The 19,883-nt window shown below is 38.0% G+C and overlaps 1 protein-coding gene across 3 annotated transcripts in view; it reads right to left on the bottom strand.

The window, feature by feature from the left end:
- RPRD1A (regulation of nuclear pre-mRNA domain containing 1A) overlaps window positions 1-2,122 on the bottom strand; it is a 95,123-nt gene extending 93,001 nt beyond the window's left edge. Inside the window, exon 1 of one of the 3 annotated variants that reach the window (XM_072605278.1) lies at window positions 1,793-2,122. In XM_072605278.1, coding sequence (XP_072461379.1) covers window positions 1,793-1,943 — 151 coding nt within the window. In that variant the 5' untranslated portion in view covers window positions 1,944-2,122. The remainder of the gene's footprint in view (window positions 1-1,792) is intronic. The other 2 variants (XM_072605280.1, XM_072605279.1) reach the window with 2 other exon arrangements.
- Between the last annotated feature and the right edge of the window lie 17,761 nt (window positions 2,123-19,883).

Genomic DNA, 19,883 nt, shown 5'->3' with positions numbered 1-19,883 from the left:
AGCTAACTTCAGATCCTTTCAGTGCTCTATCTTTGCAACACACCTACCTGTCTATCATTAGATTGTTTCCCAAGTCTGGTCCCATCAGTTTTGCTATTAAATAATGTTTCTAATGGGAAAAAAAACTAACAAGTAACAAACCCTAATTTACCTGAAAATTCTAAAGCAATTAAGAAAAATTACACAGACAAGCTACATATTTTTTCTAGCATATGGCCTAAGTAAATATCAGCATTCTGTGTTGTATTTCCACTGTCTCAAAATTATTCTAATTTCATTAATAAACACATCTTTGAGGTAAAACCATGGTGTTTGAATATTTTATGCACAAAATTAAGCAACTTCTGAAGGTTACAAGTCATATGTGAGAAAAAAGGTATTCTCATCAGACAAAACGTAAACCAAAGTATAGAAAAACAAAATTGTCCACAGGAAATAGGTAAAGCCAGGGACACAAACGTATGAAACAGACTAGTATATGAATCTAAAAAATGTATCCACCTATTTTTCAATCAAAACCAAGTAACAAACAGATACAGAAAAAAAATGCAGAATGTTTTGAAACAAAACGAAACAGCTTATTTAGCTTACACGTGGCACCAAGTACATTATGACCATCTTAGGCCAGGTAATAATTACAACAAAATCATATAACTTCTACATAAGTAAATGAACATCCATTTCATCAGTTTTATTAAAAGTTTAACAAATTTTTTAAACAAATTTTAAACGCGTACCTCCTCTAATCTTAAAGAAGCCATAGTACAGTGGAAAAGACCACTCATTGGGTTTGGAAACTAGAAGACCCAACTTGTTAATCGTGTTACACAAGAGGAGTTACTTAATCTTTGCTGTGCACATATCTGTGCGCTTCTTGTCTCCCTCAAGAGACTGTAAACTGGAAGGCAGGAACTTTGCCTCTTTTTTGTATCCCCATGGCTTCATACATGTCATGGCACATCGTAGCTACTTAATATTTATTAAAGTGAAGTGAAAATGAATCTCTATGGCCGCAGTTTCCTCATCGGTAAAATGAGAGTTGGAGAACTAAACGGACTCTAAGTCCTCTTAAAACTCTAAAACTAACGTGTAAGTAAATTTGCTCAGCAGTCATCATTTCGGATTGGAACCATTCTAACCTTAGGACATAACACACTCCTCCACTCAAAGAGCTAGGAAGAATAGGGTTCCAAAACCGTCATGCTCGGATAACTTTGAACACTTCAATCAACATGCAACTAATGGTCTCGAGTTAGTTTCCTTCTGCAAAGTGAAGCCCGGCTTCTGACCCTCGTGCAGAGCACGGACACCCCAGCGGCTCTGCCTAAAGCTCTGGGGCCGGCTTCCTCCCTTCGCTCCGGGGCTGCGGCGCACACGAGCCGTCCGGCCGCGCTCCTCGAGCCCCCGGAGGGATGCGGCTTCTTGCACCGGGACTGAGTCGGACTGGCCCCAACTGTACAGGGGCCACGGGCAGCTCCTCCACACTGGGTCCTCGGGCCTCGGGGCTTCGCCGCTCCCAGGTGCTCGGGCGGGAGGCGTCAGGGCGCACCTTCCAAGTTCTCTGGGGGCCCCGGGGAGGAGCCTCGGAGCCAGGGAAGGGAGGAAGGAGGCGGCGGCGGCAGCCGCTGAAGGTGAAGGAGGAGAGGGAAGAGGAGAACGAAGGAGGAAGGAGGAAGGACTCAGAGAAGGAGGAGGAGGAAGAGGGGAAAGGAAGCGGAAAAGAGAGAAGGAACACGGGAAAGGGGGGAGGCGGCCTGGTCACGGCCGGCCGCGCCGGGCCTCGCTCACTCACCCTTGCGCAGCTCCCTCTCCCACACGGTGACGATGGGCCGCGAGTGCTTGCGGTGGTGGATCAGCCACAGCGACAGCGTCTGCACGCTCTGCTGCGAGTTGCTCAGCTCCGACAGCTTCTTCTCCAGCGCCGCCTCCGAGAAGGCGGACATCCCCCCAGCCCGGCGCCCCCGCCGCCCAGCGTCCGGCGCCCAACACGCTGCGGAGCCCGCGGGGAGGAGGGGCTCGCCAGGCCCGGGCACCAGCGCGCCGCCCCCTTACCGCCACCGCCGCCGCCGCCGCCGCCGCCGCCACAGTCCCATCCAACCCCACCACAGACGCAAGCAAGAGCAAGATGGCGCCCCAACCGGCAGTGACATAGGCAGGCGGGTCGCTGCCACCCTCTTCCCGGCATGCACTGGGGTCCTAGGAAGGGGCGGGGCCGTGCTCCCTCCGAAAGGCCGAAGGAGCGGGCGCGCCTGCGCGGGGCTCAAAGCTGGAGAAGCACGTGGCGTTGCAGAAGCTCCTACCCCCCCACCCCAGGCAGCTGGTCGGCGATACCCGAGGGGGGCCAACTCGAGGGGGGAACAGTGCGAGGGGCTTTAACTCTGGAAATATTTTAGGACAGTTAGGATTTGGGTAGGCTATGACTAAATTTTTGTAAACCCTTGGAAGCCACATGTCCATAAAGCACCTGAAGTTTACAAAGGACTGGGCTCTGAATTTTTTTAACTCAATCCTGAAAATTAGGGAGTAATTTGAAAATGTCACCACAATGGGATAGCACTCAATGAAATACGAATGAAATGGTGTCTGATGTTTGTTAAATAATTTATGATCAAGGTTTGAAATAGACCCATTAATAAGTAGAAATACATGAAAATACTTATGGTTATTACAGACCTTAGCTTAAAAAGGCTATGGTGTCCCACTGCATCCAGAGCCATCTCCAGGCATCCTGATCTATATCTTGTCACTGGACCCAGATGACTCGGAGGGGAAAGTGAAGCTGGTGACTTGGCACAGCTCTCCCTCATTTACATCCAATTCACTTGCGTATCATGGCATCATCTCCCTGATGGTGATGTTGAGAATCAACTACAAACAGCAGCAATCTGGATGTGAATAGCATTTTCCCTCATAAGGACATTGTAATTGTCTTGGGTCATTATGTTACTGAGAAGAGCTAAGTCGTTCATGGTTGATCCTCATACAATATGACGATTCGATACTGTGTACAATGTTTTCCTGGTTTTGCTCATTTCACTTTGTATCAGTTCATACAAGTCTCTCCTGGTGCTTCTGAAATCTGCCTGCTCATCATATCTTATTGTACAGTAGTATTCTATTGCATTCATATACCACAACTTGTTCAGCCATTCCCCAATTGATAGGTATCCCCTCAATTTCCAGTATTTTGCCACCACATGTAGGTTCTTTTGCCTTTTTTATGATCTCTGGGGTACAGACCTAGTAGTGTTATTGCTGAATCAAAGGATATGCACTCACTTTTTTCCCATTCCCTTCACATTTTTGTGAAAGGAACCTACTTATTTGGAAAATAGGCTGTCTCTGCTGTAAACTTTCCCTTCTCTTGCTGGTGGTTCTACCCTACCCCATCGATAGAATTTGCTTTTTAGATTTAGTCCAATCTCTTCACGTTACAAAAGCTTAGAGATGTTATATGACTTGCTCAAGGTCACATAGCTATTTATTATCAGAGGCATGATTTGTACTTTTTGCACTTTACTGCACTGCTTCCAACTTTCTGGCTAGCTGACACCTGCTGGTTGATGACAAGGACAGTAACCTGCCTAAAGTGCCAGCAAGGAGAGCATAGAAAGAGTAGCCAAAAAGGTAGAAAGACTCAGTACAAAAAACCTAAAGAAAACAGAAAGTATCAAGAAAAAGAGGGTGACCAGTAGTGCCATTAGATTGGGAGGTTAAGGGTTCACTGGTAACTTTTATTACAAGACAGGATTCTATTTGGGAAGTAACAATGATGCAAAAAGAAAATACCATCAACAAAACATTTTTTAGAAAAAAAAAAATGAGAATTAGCACTGGTAAAAAAAAAAAATTTAAGAATAACATTTCTCTGTAAATAAAATACTAGAACATTTAGGAAACCCAGAAAAACATGAAAAAAATTGAGTTATTAATGACTATTAAGAAGATAGGATTTGAGATTAGTTTCCCAAAATAAACATCTTCATATATCAATCAATTAACAAGTATTCATTAAGAGATTACTATGTGGCAAGTGCTGTCAAGTGCAAGTGTGTTAAGTGCTAGGGATAAAAGAAAGTCAAAAAGATAATACCTCTCTTCAAGGAGCTTTCGGGGATAAGTTTATGCAAGAAATGCCATTCACTTATCATTATAACAGTTATTAACCTAACAAAATACATATGAGATGTACCTAAAGTTAGCTAGGTGGTACAACGGATAGAGCTTTAGGCCTCAAAGTCAGAAAGGTGGGAGTTCAAGTCTGGCCTTATACACTTACTAGCTGTATGATCCTGGACAAGTCACTTATGCTATTTGCCTCTGTTTCCACATCTATAAAAGGTGGGATATTAATAGCAACTCCCTCCCAGTGTTGTTGTGAGGCTCAAATGAGATTAAAATTTGTAAAGTGCTTAGCACAGTATTTGGTTCAAATTAGATACTGTGTAAATGTTAGTAGCTATTATTATTATTATAAAAACAGCCATAAAATAGTTTTGTCAAAAGGAAAGAACTAAGTAATTGGAGGTGATTTTACTATCTGTAAAATGTAGCTGATATAAAGGAAATATCAATATTTCCCAAATTAGTGCATATGTGATATTATTTTAAACAATACCAATGGGATAGATTGTAGAATTAAGTAACATGATAATAAAATTTATATGGAAAAATAGGGGCAGGGATATCAAAAGGTATGAAAAGTTTACTTTGTGAATGAAACAGCCAAGAAAAGCAGAGTTATCTCCAGAGAGAAGAGCAAAGTGGGTAATTAGAAGAGTTAGAATTACACTTCTTGTTAATTGTAGGTAATTGGAGTAATTAGGTAATTGTCTATGGCTGATCTTCCAAAGACACCTGAAGCTACTGTTATTTGTGTTAGAGCTTGACCGGAATGTACTTAATTGCCCCTGAAAAGCAGTTGAGCAGATAGTTGAGCGGATAGCATCTTCGTACTGGGAGAAAAGATTAGAAGGCTACCGTAATGAATTAAGCCTGAGCCCTTGAGGAACAGGTTTATGAACTAGATTGTCAAGGTTAGTTGTGGGAGCTTGCAACAAGAGTAGCAATGCTTTGTCAAGGATAAAAGGTAGGGAAATTTTGCAACAATGTGCACAAGCTGTGCTGTTTTTATTTCTGCCAAGACTAAGTAACAGTTTATACACAAAAAGTGCAAGATGAGCTCTATGCTGAATGAGAAGGTAAAAGGCATGGAGGAACCCATCTCAATTCAAGTTATCAGGGAGAATGAAGGTTTCTTTGAAAGATAAGGATAGGATATAACTAAAGCAAATGGCTGAGTGAGAAAAGGCAGACCACTCAGTTCCCATATACAAACTCTAGCAAAAACCTGAAATTTGATCCAGACTGAACATTGATTAAGAAATTGGATGAGGTTGGTTTCTCCCATTCATTTTAACTTTTCTATGCAACATGACTAATGTGAAAATCTATTGAATAAGAATGTGTGTGTAAAACTCATATAAGATTGCATGCCATCTGGGAGAGGGAGGAGGAGGGAGGGGGAGAAAATTTAAAATTTATGGAAGTGGTTGTTGAAAACCGAAAAGAAATTAATTTAAAAAAAAGAAAAAAGAAATCCAATGAGGAATTACAGTGACATATTCACCCGGGAACTGCAAAAACAGTCAGAAACTTGTGGATATTAGGGAAAAAGGCCACCAGTTAACCAGCTCCAATGATATCTTAAGAATCTCAGCCTCATGATAGAACCAGGAAGGGACTAGAGACATACCTTTGGGGAGCTGTTAATGACATTGAATTGATACCATCCCTTATAGTAGCCTACAAGATTCTGTATAAGGAGGCGGAGGAATCAGAGGTCCCCCTAGAAAGACCTAGAGTGGTCAGAAATCACCAGCATGGGGACCTAGGAAGCCCAAGAAAGCAGCAGTGACCAGAGTCCTGAGGTAACACTTGGACCTGTACAGCCCAGAAACCTAGGAGCTCAGAAGACCTGAGATGGCACAGAGGGCTCTGAAGATCCAGTACTCTTAATGTTGGTGACTATAATAATATACTAAAAGGAAGTCAAACTCTGAGTAAAGGAATCAGTGTACTCTGGAGTGAAAAGAGCTCTGGTTCTGGAGTCAGTGGTTCTGAGTTCGAGTTCTGATTCTGCTGCTTACCACCTGTGTGGTCTTGGGTAAGCTCCTTGAATCTCTATTACCTCAGCTATAAAAAGCAGGAATATGACCAAATATCTCCTGAAGCCCCTTATAGCTGTAGATCTATTTTTCTAACTGTAAAACAAATCTTGATACTGGAAGAACAGATAATAAAACACACCTCCTTCTAATCAAAGAGAGGTGTAGGAATGTAGGAGCAGAGTGTTGCATTTATTATCAGATGTAGTTGTTTTAATTGCTTGTTTTTCTTTGTCACCAGGGAAGATTCTGTTTGGGAGGGTAACGAACTATAAATGGAGAGGATGTCATATCCAGCATTGACAGTGATGGGGAAAAGGGGAGGCATTAATAAGATCCATTAACAGTCCTCAGAATGTTCCCAGAAGTATGTCATGTTTCTTTAAAATAAAGCTTTAAAAAAAAAAGCATCATTAACTTTAAAATTAATTTTAATGAATATAAGTTGTCTATGTTTAGTCAAATATATAGTCATAAAGAATTCATATTTATTAAATCTAAAACCTAAAATTTAAATTAAAGATATAAAAATACACTAGTTATGCAAAATAGAAAATATAAATCATGGTGACATTTGTCAAACCATCTCATTCACAGATACATTCACAGAAATCACATCTATTTAGTATAAGGAAGTTAATTAAACAAAAAACACAAAAATTAATCCTCATTTAAGCAAAATTTACATTCCCCAATTTTTGTAAATATGAATTTGAATATATAACATTAATTTTTTACCCAAAGTTAAGGTAGCATGAGAATTTTATTTGTAATACTATTTTAAAAAAGAAATATAATAATAAATAAACCTGAAAAAGTGGCCTGTTCAAATATGCTGTTATTCTTTCTCCCTGTATATCTTCCCAAACTCTATCATACCCTAAACAACTATTTATGTGTCTGTTAGACTTGCTCGCACATATACAGGGTGTCTCAAAAACCTTACTGTAGTTTTAAACTTAAACTTAAAATGCACACAAGCATTTTACTAAACCATATACACTTAATAGCACACAGGAAAATGTCACCCATTTACAACAGAAACTACAATGAAAGGACCAAAAGAACCCAAAATACACTTTAGCCAATAAATTCTTCATTTCTGAGCTAAGCTAGAAATCTGACTTCTAAGGGCAACACTGCTCTAAAGTCCAAGGTCATTTAAAAAACATCAGGGAGGGAGGTAAAATATTATAAACAATACAATCTCACAAAAGAAAAAAAGGCAGTTAAAGGCAAAATGAACCTGCAGAGAAAGAGTTTGTTTGTAAAACAGCTAACCCAAATCCTTTTAAGGACATTTGTATATAAAACTGAAAAGAGGACATAAATAGAAATAAAATGAAATGGATTTGCCAGTGATGACATAGTGAACTATTCTCATCAGAGACAACAGTGAAAGAACACTATTTGGACAGGTTAAGTTGAAATAACTTGAGGAAATAAAGGTTTGACCTTCCAAGCATATCAATATATTAAGCATTGCATGCCAATTTCATAACAAAACAGACCAGGCTTCCTCAGTTTGCAACGGATCCCTGTACACAGCTTTTTGTGCATTAAAAAAAAATTAACAGAATGTAAACCAAGATACGAGATTAGGTAATCCAATTTCTAAATGGAGGAACGATTAGGGGCTTTCTGAGTTGAAAGAGGAAGAACACACAGGTGCAATTCTCTGAAATCAGAAAAAGAGGCTTCCAACTCCCCCCTAAGTGGTGCATTCAATCAAAGGAAGAAGAAAACAGTAGCTAATTCAATACTATCTGTCCAGTTTTCAGATTAAGATATAGGGGTTGCTTAAAATGATTAATTGTGAGAAAATTTTGTGGTGTTTTAAAAGGTCTGAGAGACATACTTTCTGGGTAATTTAATAATTTAATGTTATCATTATAATTATTACTTTTTATTTATATTTTATTTACATATTTTATTATTTTTATAATTAATTTTATTAATAACACTCATACTTTAATAAAGTCATTTGGCTCTCTCTCTCTCTCTCTCTTTCTCTCTCTCTCTCTCTGTGTTAGACTAAAGACAATCATGTCAGCCTCACAGTTTTTATGCCCTTAGAACAGTAGGTATTCCCCAAGGTGGCAATTAACTCTGATTTGTTAAAAAGTAATGAGAAAATGAATATTACAATGAGGGGCTGGACCTGAACTTTGATTATGTTATTTAGTTCTTCCTTCTACCCTCAGTCTTGGCCTTCCTTCCTCCCTTCCTTGCTTCCTTCCTTCCTTACCATCAGTCATCCTGATGAATATCTGGTCACTGGATCCAGATAGCTTAGGAGGAGAAAGTGAGGCTGGTGATCTTGCACAGCCCTCCCTCACTCAAAACAAAGTCAAGTGCAATTTCTCCAATGTCATGGTCCTCTTTCAAAATGAAGGACAAACACAACAACAACACAACAACAGTCTTGGGCAATCTATTCAAAGAATTTATGCCCCACCCAAGCCTAAACAAAATACTGGTTGCCTGACCTGGGTCTAGATAGAGGAGATTAATTTAGGTTAAGACTTCAGGGACTGAAGTCTTGACATGAGTATTATGAAAAGGGGGAAATCTGAATCTCCTCAAGTCACTGGTTATTAATAATCATTTCTTTCAACTCCTTACATCAATCTTCAGATCTGACTAGGTTCCTTATAGAGGTAGTCCAGTTTCCCAGTCATGCAGGGCTAAGTAGACACAATGCAATAAAGTTTCTTACAAGATAAAAATTGTACTAGCTCCTTAATTAAATAGAAAGGAAATTGAGATAGATCCAGAATTCAGTCAGAAGATGAAGTCAGTGTGGTTCACTCAATTCCCACAGTCCCCACAATTCCCAACACTCCACATGCCAAGGGATGCTTAAGTAAAGATTGTCAGGAAGAATATCTGGATGTGACTATGTTCATATGGAAAAAAATTACATAGTATTATATTATGTAATATTAAGGAAAGTCAGGGATCAGTTTTCAAGGCAAATCTTCAAAGAAGGGAAGATTTCAAAGGAATAGAAAATATTATGAATTTTTATCAATAAAATACTTAATCTATGTATTTTACAAATTCCTGCTTACCTCAGAGTACCAAATCCCTTCAACAAATATAAATCCTAAAGTTTTTTTCTATTCCGTTGCCCAGCAAAATGAACCTTGGCTACCTTTTCTGGTTCCTCTCTCCCTGGGACCTACCTGCCAATTAATTTATTTCATTTTGTGGCATCCACATTTTATATTACTAATTTTACTACTAACTTCCCACATTAGCTTTAAGAAAACAAAAGTTTTCTTAGTTTCTCCTACCCACAAGACAGATAACTTCTCAGGACAATAGCTTTACTGTCAACATGAGGACTGATAAATAATCACACTATGATTTAGTACTTGTATGCCAATTGAATGGTTCCTACACACTTCCTCAGAGACTATGGCTGCAGATATCATCTCTGTATGAGAGAAATGATTATTTCTCTCATATTTATGTGTGGGAAGGCGCAGGTCCCTACATAAATCAATTACTCAGAGGCCTCTCAAAGTCATGACAGAAAAGAGATTTATTCGATTCTCGAGAAGTAGGACTAACCTGTAGGAGTAGGAAAGCCTAAGACAAAGAAAAGGCAGTGATTTATATAGACCCTAACGCGTCACCCCCCCCCCCCCACTGACCATTATTCTCATTAGCTGAGAATATGATCTTACATTCTAGACACGAAATCTAACCAATCCCTTTTGAAATGAAGACATTGATGAATTAGGTAAACTTTATCCAATCATTGAGACCCTAATGTACTACGCAGTTTTATGTCCTTATATGGAATTATTCTGTTCTAAAAATATAGTAACCTTGCGCCTCTCAGTCTTACCTCACCCCTGGGAGAAGAATTATAATCTGAGAAGTCTTCACTAAACCTATCCCACTAATTTATGATCAATTGTTAAATTAAGATCAGAATTTTTTCAGAAACCTGTAGGTTGTTCAGTGTCTGAAGGACATTGTTGATGGATGAGATTGCCCAAATCCTTTGTGGTATGAACTATTCCTGCTGGGTCATAGACCCCACTCTACTAGAGAGCCTTACAAGAGTTTCAGGTAAATTCCAGTCCATTGTGTTCTATTCAGGCTTAGGTGGAGGCAGATCCTTTGCCTAGATGAGGTCTTCTTAAACTTTTTCCACTTTTAACCCCTTTTCCTGTTTAGGCAGTTTGTTGCTGTTACATGGCCTGAGGTCATGTGCAGTGCAAAATGCAGGCTGCAGTGAAGTTGCTCAATGAAACATGGGCAAGTGTTTCCAGAAACACCTCAGATTCATTGTGTGCTTGATTTTTAATTAATTTTTGGTCATTGTGCATTCAGAAACCTTTTTCTGTTGCCATTTTTTACCCCATTTGGGGTCGTGACCCACAGTTTAAGAAGTGCTGGTCTAGCTTGCTTGCTGGGATGGGTCTGGGAGCAAGAGAGATCAAAGTCACATTTTCCCCAGCCTTCATTAGAATGGTTTCACATCTCATTACAATATTCATTCTTCTCATTAACTGCTAATCAATCAGAGTTGATTGCCACCCTCAGAAATACCCACTTTTCCAAGGGCATGTAAGCAGTTGAATGGGTTTCATGAGAGGTCTTTGGCATTCAAGAGTGTCACTGACCTCTTTTATTAATTATCCAATAGCATGATTAATAAAATGACTAATTACCCACAACCTATGTCTCTTGAACTTTTTTATATATCACATGCAGAAATGATTTTCAAACTTGACCTTTCTTCTAAGCTCTAGCTCCCTTTCCAACAGTCTCTATTGGATCTTTCCACTAAACTCTATCACCTTGATCTCAACTCAGACTTCTAAAACAGATCCTGTATGTCGAGCCTGAGAGAACTTCAGAGGTCACCAAGTCCAACTCCCTCATTTAACAGATGAAGAATCTAATGACTAGAGAGGTTAAGTCTGCCTAAGGGCACATAATGTTCATGTACCATGCTTTGGCATGCTAGCAATTCATTGCCTTCCACTTAGAAGCAGATCCCATCTTCTATATTTTTCTTCTTAGCACTTTCCCTCTCTAAAATTTTCTGTAGTTTCCCAATGACTCACAGGTTCCAGCCAAACTTTACAATGTTCTCACAATTCTGCTATAACAACTCTTCACTTCAGTTAAAATATTCTAAACCAGGGATGGGGAAGCTTTGACCTCAAGGCTGCATGTGGCCCTCTAGGTCCTCAAGTGCAACCCTTTGACTGAATCCAAACTTCATAGAACAAGTTTTGTGAAGTTTGTATTCAATCAAAGGATCGCACTTGAGGACCTAGAGGGCTGCTTGTGGCCTTGAGGCTGCAGTTTCTCCACCCCATTCTAAACATAGCCCCTTGAACACAACTTCTTATCTCTCTACATTTCTTTGTTTACTCCACTCCCTCTATCTGGAAGGTCTTTCACGCCTTACATTTATCTTCCCAGACCCCATCTATCCAAATTCTACCTTTGCTCAAAGACCAAATTAAATGCTACCTCTTCCAGGAGATCTTTCTTGACTATCTTATCTCAATCAATCAATAAACACTTTTTAAGTGCCTGCTAAGTGCCAGGCACTGTGCTAAGTGCTGGAGATACAAAAACTGGCAAATAACAGTTCCTACCTTCCAGGAGCTCACAGTCTAATGGGGGAGACAGCAAACAAATAAATATAAACAAGCTATATACAGAATAAATAGGAAATGATTAATAGGAGAGAGGCACTAGAATTAAGAGGGGTTGGGAAAGGCTTCCTATGGACTGTGAAGGAAGCCAGGGAAGTCAGTAGGCAGAGATGAGGAAGGAGAACATTCCAGACATGGGAGGTGGAGGGGGCGTGGGGCAGCAAGAGAAAATGACCAGAGCTGGGAGATGGAGTATTTTGTTCAGGAATAGCCAGGAGGCCAGTGTCATTGGATCAAACAGAATATCTTGCGGAATAAAGTGTAAGAAGACTGCAAAGGTAAGATGGTGGCTGTGTCAAAGGAGAGAAGGGGGCATATTCAAGACATATCACAAAGGCGAAATTGACAGGCTTTGGCAATAGATTAAAGGAAGTAAAGAATAGTGAGAAGTCCAGAATGACACATAGGTTGTGAACCTGAGGAACGGTGAGGATGGTTTTGCCCTCAACAGTAGTAATAAGAAAGTTGGGAGGAGGGGAGATGTTGGGGGAAAGTTCAGTTTTGGACTGTTAACAGTATTTCACTGAGCCAGTCTCTACCCTGAGTATGGTTAAACAGGTCAGAGACAAAGCGCCAGTGTTCAAATAGTGGTTTAATTAATTAGTTTCATTATGAAGAACAAATTTACAAATCAGGAATTCTCCTGATCAGAATTCTCCTGTAGAATTCATAATACAGAACTTCTTTAGAGGAGACAGAGATTATATACATAAATCACAAGTGGGAAGGAGGGGGTGGGGGTGGGAAGGTGGGGGGTGGGGGGAAGGCAGGAGGTGGGGGGAAGGTGGATTACAAACAAGCATTTTTCAGGGCCTGAGCAGTTTTCCACAACAAGCCCATAAGTCCACAAAAGAGATGGTCTGGAGTTTTGTGGGAACAGTATTGTTTCAGGCCATTGGGGGTTGTTACTTGGTGGGTCATAGGATCAGAATTCCATGACAGGAACAGGTTCTGCAGTCTTTGATTTGCTTCACTTAAAATACACAAGCGCAAGAATGCAGTGATTAAGAGTACTTTGTCAAGGGTTTGATTAGTCCTTTCAAGCTGCATTGTAAGCTTCTGACTTGCAAGCCAGAAGAAGCAATTTTGAAAAATCTAAATTATTAGCATATTCATTACATATATCATGTTGATTAATATGAAAATTATAATTCCCTTCAGAGGACATATTGAGTTTAAGATGTCTACTGGACTTCCAATTTATGTGTAAAAGGCAGTTGGAGATGGGAGATGAACAGACTGGTTCATGCAGAATAGATTTTGGAATCATCAACATTTGAATCATCCAAAAGCCCTCTCTTCTTACATAATATGGAGTAGTGCAAGGAGTTCTACCTAGATTTGGAAAACAACTGAACAACAACAGCAGGTATGTGACCTTTGTCAAATAACAACAGCCAACATTTATATTGGGCCTACTGTATGTCAGGCACTGGGCTAAGCATTTTACAACTATTACCTCATTTGATCCTCACAACAACTCTAGGAAGTAGTTGCTTTTATTAATGCCATTTTATAGATGAGAAAACTGAGGCAAACAGAAATTAAGTGACTTGCCCAGAGTCACAAAGAGAGTGCTTGAGGCCAGATTGGAACTCAGATCTTCCTGACTCCAGGCCCAACACTCTATCTACTGAGCCACCTACCAGTCCCTATCTATGAAATGACTGAAATCGCTTCTGGGAAGTGATCTATGAAATCCTTTCCTAGATCCTGGTCTAAGAATCCTCATCTGCCCAACAGCAAGAGATAGAAAGAGAAATCCCATTTAAAGTTACAGTAGACACCATAAAATATCTGGGAGTATAACTACCAAAACAAACCCAGGGACTATATGAATACAATTACAAAACACTTTTCACACAAATAAAGTCAGATCTAAGTATGTGGAAAAACATCAGTTACTTGTGGGTAGACCAAGCTAATATAATAAAAATGACAATTCTACCTAAATTAATTTACTTATTCAGTGCCTTACCAATTAAAGTACCAGATAATTATTTTCTAGAGCTAGAAAAAATAATATCAAAATTCATCTGGAAGAACAAAAGGTCTAGGACAAAAGGGAGCTAATGAAAAGAAATGCTAGGGAAGGTAACCCAGTCCTACCAGACCTCAGATTGTATTATAAAGCAACAATCATCAAAACTACTTGGTACTGGCTAAGAAACAGAGGGGTAATACCAGTGGAATAGGTTAGGTACTCAAGACACTGTAGTCAATGAATATAGCAATCTACTGTTTGATAAACCCAAGGACCTCAACTTCTGGGATAAAAACTCACTGTTTGACAAAAATTTCTGGGAAAACTGGATAACAGTATGGCAGAAACCAGGCATAGACCAATGCCTGACACCATACACAAGAATAAAGTCCAAATGGATACATGATCTAGGTATAAAGATTGATACTATAAACAAATTAGGGGAGCAAGGAATAGTGTATTTGTCAGATTTATGGAGAATGGAAAAATTTATGACCCACACAAGAGATAGAGAACATTATGAAGTGCAAAATGGATAATTTTGATTACCTTAAATTGAAAAGTGTTTGCACAAACAAACCCAATGCAACCAAGATTAGGAGGGAAGAAGAAAAATGGGAAAGAATTTTTGCAACTAGTGTCTGTGATAAAGGTCTCATTTCTAAAATATATAGAGAATTGAGTCAAATGTACAAGAATACAAATCATTCCCTAATTGATAAATGGTCAAAGGATATGAACAAACAGTTTTCAGAGGAAGAAATTAATACTATCTATAATCATATGAAACAATGCTCTAAATCACTATTGATTAGAGGGATACAAATCAAAACAACTCTGAGGTACCACATCACATCTATTAGATTGACTAACATGACAAAACAGGAAGATGACAATTGTTGGAGAAGATGTGGGAGAGTTGGAACACTAATTCATTGTTGGTAGAATTGTGAGCTGATCTAACCATTCTGGAGAACAATTTGGAACTATGTCCAAAGGGCTACAAAAATGTGCATACCCTTTGACCCAGCAATATGGTTTCTGGGGCTCTATCCCAAAGAGATCATAGAAATGGGAAAGGGTCCCACATATACAAAAATATTTATAGCAGCTCTCTTTGTGGTGGCCAAAAATTGGAAATCAAGGGGATGCCTATCAATTGGGGAATGGCTGAACAAGTTGTGGTATATGAATGTAATGGAATACTATTGTGCTGTGAAAAACAATGAGCAGGAAGACTTCAGAAAAGCCTGGAAAGACTTATACGAACTGATGCTGAGTGAAAGGAGCAGAACCAGGAGAACTTTGTACACAGCAACAACCACAGCGTGTGAGGAATTTTTCTAGTATACTTAGTACTTCATTGAAATGCATGGACTTAAAAAATTTTCAACGGACTCTTGAGACAAAATGCTTTTTACAACCAGAGAAAGAACTATGGAATTGGATCACAGATAGAAGCAGATCATTATCTTTTGTATTATGTTTTGTTTTGTTTTGTTTTATGGTTACTTCCATTCATTTTAATTCTTCTATGCAACATATATTTAATAGGAAAGTACTTGTAGAACCTATATAAGATTGTATGCTGTCTCAGGGAAGGAGTGGGGAAGGAGGGGGAGACTAGGGAGAGGGTATGGAAAAAAATCTAAGGTATATGGAAGTGATTGTCAAACACTGAAAACAAAATAATTTAATTTTTTAGAAAAGAATCCTCATCTATTAATCTGGATTAAATGATCACTGAAGGTACCTTCTAGTACTAAGATTCTGCACAGTAGTTTATATTATTATCACAGGCACTGGGGCTATCATCCCAGTCACCATTCAACTCCAATATTAGGAAAACTCCCAATCCCTCAGAGATATAACCCTGGAACTCTGAAGAGACCTAGTAACCCTCAGAAATTCAAGTCTAGAACTCCAATGGCTACTAAATCCACTCTGGGTTCTGGGATTATCCCTGAGGCACTAGGAGTTTTCCTAATACTGAAGCTCATCTACTCCCAAGATATGCTTCTCATCAAAATTATTATTTGATATTAATTAGTAAGCCAAATTATAATTAGCTTTTAGAAAGGGGTATTTAATGAGAAGGTATAATTGATACAAAACATCTTCACAAAAGTCTGTGACACTATCTCACCATATAGAGTCATATATCTTACATATAGAGTCCAAGGAAAAACAGCTAAAGTTTACAGAACACATGAAGCAAAGTCATACTTTGGAGAAATTCTTTTTCTAGAGTTCTCAAGATATTCCGGTTAAATAGAGTATAATTTTTCAGTTGGGCTATTTGTAGAGCCTTCAATCATTCCTTATCACATCCAATGTGTCCTTGGCCCTTACACATAGGCACTGCTGCTTGTTACTACTGTCCCAGGAATATTGCTGAAATATCAAAAAAATAGTATAAATACTCTGGTCCATCAAAATTCATGATGTCTTCTTCTCTAGAGTGTTTGTATGTGTGATGACACACTAAGGCTGAAGCCAAAGAATTCTCTTTCCTTTTCCCTTCCCCCCAAGTTCCTTCTCAGGTATTAGCTGAAATGCTTTCTTCACTCATTCAAATTCCCCATTTTCAGTTAGTTTATTGGTGTGATACAAGCCCCAGATCTGCGATGAGGTTCCTCAGCCAACCCTATCCTCAGCTGACAGACTTGCATTTATACCTGGGGTGGTATCCAGACCATGTTCCCACCATGTGGCAATCGAGATGTGTTATCACTTGATAAATGTATCAGGGTTGAGTGGGGTGAAGGTGATTTCAGTTCCTCTCTTACTGTATCTTCTATCAAGCAGAAAGAATTATTTAAATTTTTCATTATAATGGTAAAGACAAGAAGTTTGGGAATATATATAGTTAATAGAAATTAATACAAAGCTGATAAATAAAAGGGAGTTTGGAGACTCAGGAACAGCATTCAGACAAGAGATCCAGGAGAGAACGTTTTCATGAAAACCTAGAGAGGAGATAATATTCAGCAGCACCTGGGTAGTCCTCATTGTCCAATGGAGATTTAAGTCAAAAAGGACAATCTGGCAATTAAGGGATCATTGGTAACTTTGAAGAGAGTAGTTTCAGCTGAGTGATGAAATGGGAAGCCAGATTGCAAAAGGTCAAGGAATGAGTTAAGAGTAGAGGAAAGAGAGGCAGTCAGCTTTTTCCAAAAGTTTGGTTGATGAAGGGAGGAGAGATAGAGGAACATAGCTTGAAGGGATTGTATTTTTTATTTTATTTATTTAATTCTGAACTTAAGAAACAAAACAAGCATTTGTATAACATAATAGAATAGAAAAAATTATTGCATTTGAAACTGCAAATCTGTTATGTTCCTTTTAAATATATAATAAAGTAACCGTGTAACATTTTTTACCCTTTTTTACTTTCCTCCCCACTCTCCCTGCCCTAGAAATAGCTACTATTCGACCCAAACATGTACATATGTATATAGGTATGTGTGTGTGTGTACCCATTCTACACACACTACTATTTATCAGTTTTTTCTCTGGATGGAGACAGCATCTTCCTCCACATGTCCTTTGAAGCTAATTTGGTATTTATAATAGTCAAAATGATTTAGTCACTCAAAGTTGCTATTAAAACAATTTTGCTATTACTGTATACAACATTGGTTCTGCTTATTTCTGTCTTCATGATTTCATGTAAGTCTATGCGGGTGTTTTAAGATCACTGAGCTCATAATTTCTGATAACAGAACAATCACATACCACAACTTGTTCAGTCATTCCCCAGCTGAGAGGTATCCCCACAATTTCTAGTTTTTTGCCACCACAAAGAGATGCTATAAATATTTTAGAACATATATGTTCTTTTCCTTTTTCCCTTATCATCTTGAGAAACTGAGCTAGTAGTGGTATTGCTGGATCAAAGAAGATAGGCAGTTTAATAACTCTTTGGGAATAATTCTAGATAACTCTCAAAAATGACTGGATCAGTTCACAACTCCACCAATAATGAATTAGTGTCCCAATTTTTCCAAATGCCATCCAATATTTGTTGTTTACCAAATTACTAAAATTACCAAAAATTATTTTTCTGAATTAGAAAAAAACATAAGAAAATTAATTTGAGGGGCAGCTAGTACAGTGCAGTGTACAGCGTACCAACCCTGGAGTCAGGAGGACCTGAGTTCAAATGTGGCCTCAGACATTTAGGAGCTGTGTGACCCTGAGCAAGTCACTTAACCCTGATTGCCTAAAACAAAACAAAACAAAAATTCATTTGGAAAAACAGAAGTCAAGAGTATCAAAGGAACTGATGAAAAATAATGTAAAGGAAGGAGGGGATTGTAAATATTAGTAAAATATCTTTTGCAGAATCTAGCACAGACATTCAGTTCATTGAATGAATTAAAGCAATGTTGATTTTCATTTGTAATTTCCAGGTATTGTAGAATGAGGCAACCCTAATCTTTCATGTAAAAAGATAAGGAAATGATATAGCTTTTGTCCATCAAAGTGAGCTTCAAGTATAACGGATAAATTGGTCAATATTTCTAAGCTTCCAAAGTGAATTTCTAAAACCTATGTCATTCTTTCATAGGCATAAAAACTTGTAAAATTACATGGCCAAATAAAATTTTATTTAATAAATAAATCAAGTTTTCCAAAAACACACAGAGAAGATATTTTAATGTAACTTTTATTATACTTTTTAAAATTAATAAAAAAGTTTTTTCTCTCCCTCCCACCTTCCCCTCCACATTGAAAAAAACCAAGAAAAACAACTCTTTTAACAAATATACATAGTCTTACTTATTATTTCTCTTTTTTTATTTATCTAGTTATTTAATTCTTCCCCTCTTCTTTTCCTCTTAATTAATCAAGTAAAAATTACCTCTCCTCTTCCTCGTTCACCTTCTTTTGTTTGTAATTTTTTAAATTTTATTCTCTGAAAAATTTTCATGTAAGTGCAGGGAGGAACGGTGAAAGAGAAAAAAACCTTTTAAACAAAATCCACAGACACAATGACCATGTATAACTATATATATATATATATATATATATATATATATATACTTATAAAATATTCCATATCCATGGCTCCTTGACGAAGAGGAGGTGGAAACACTTTGTCCTCAGTTCTCCTAGACCAAGGATTGTTCATTATAACTAATCAGAATTTGACCTCTAGTTTTGTTTTCATTTACATTATAGTAGTTGTGCATTTTTTCTATTTACTTAACTCTGCTTTAGTTCACACAGATCTTCCCATTTTTCTCTGAATTTCTCATATTTATATTTTTTCAGTAGTTAGAAGCATACTGTAGCCATTTGAGGCAGATTGTGAGAGATAATTATTAAATTTTCAATATGAGCATTTAAACTTCAGAAATTGGCTAATGCTGCAAAACGGGGCTTCATTTATTGTTTTATTGATTGTCTAAGAAAGTGATGGAGAAAATGTTAATAATTCAGATTCAGCTTAAAAGTGTGGTGTGTCTTTTTTTCTCAGTCAGTCGTTAAACATTTACCAGTACATCCCCACAATGATATTCCATTATATTTATATGACAACTTGTTCAGACATTCTCCATCTGATGAGTACCTACGTTTTTTCCAGGTTTTTTTTCTACCATAAAAAGTGTCATGAATATTTTAGAATAGATAGGATTTTTCTAATTTTGACTTGTTTGGGGTCATATAAGCACATATGGGGATCATTAGTAGGATCATTGATTGGTTAAAGATTATAAATAGTTAAGTGACTTTTCTCCCAATTCCAAGTTGTTCACCCCTCACTTTTCCCTGTGCCCTCCCCCAACAACTGGGCCAACTCATAGATACACCAACATAGATTTAGTGTGTCTATCTTCCAACAGCATTTCCAACTATGATTATTTCCATTTTATCATATTTTCCATGTTAATAAATTATTTTATATTTCTCTTATTATTAATAATGTTGTTGCTGTTGACAGTTTGTAAATGTTCTTTTGGAAAACATTCATATCCTTTACTTATTTATTGGGAATGTATCTTATACTCACATATTTCTATTAAATTGCTA

This window comes from Notamacropus eugenii, chromosome 4 (assembly GCF_028372415.1).
Source record: "Notamacropus eugenii isolate mMacEug1 chromosome 4, mMacEug1.pri_v2, whole genome shotgun sequence".
Classification (NCBI taxonomy): domain Eukaryota; kingdom Metazoa; phylum Chordata; class Mammalia; order Diprotodontia; family Macropodidae; genus Notamacropus; species Notamacropus eugenii.
The sequence above is the reverse complement of the archived record's forward strand: the minus strand, read 5'-3'. Positions and strand labels throughout refer to the sequence as shown.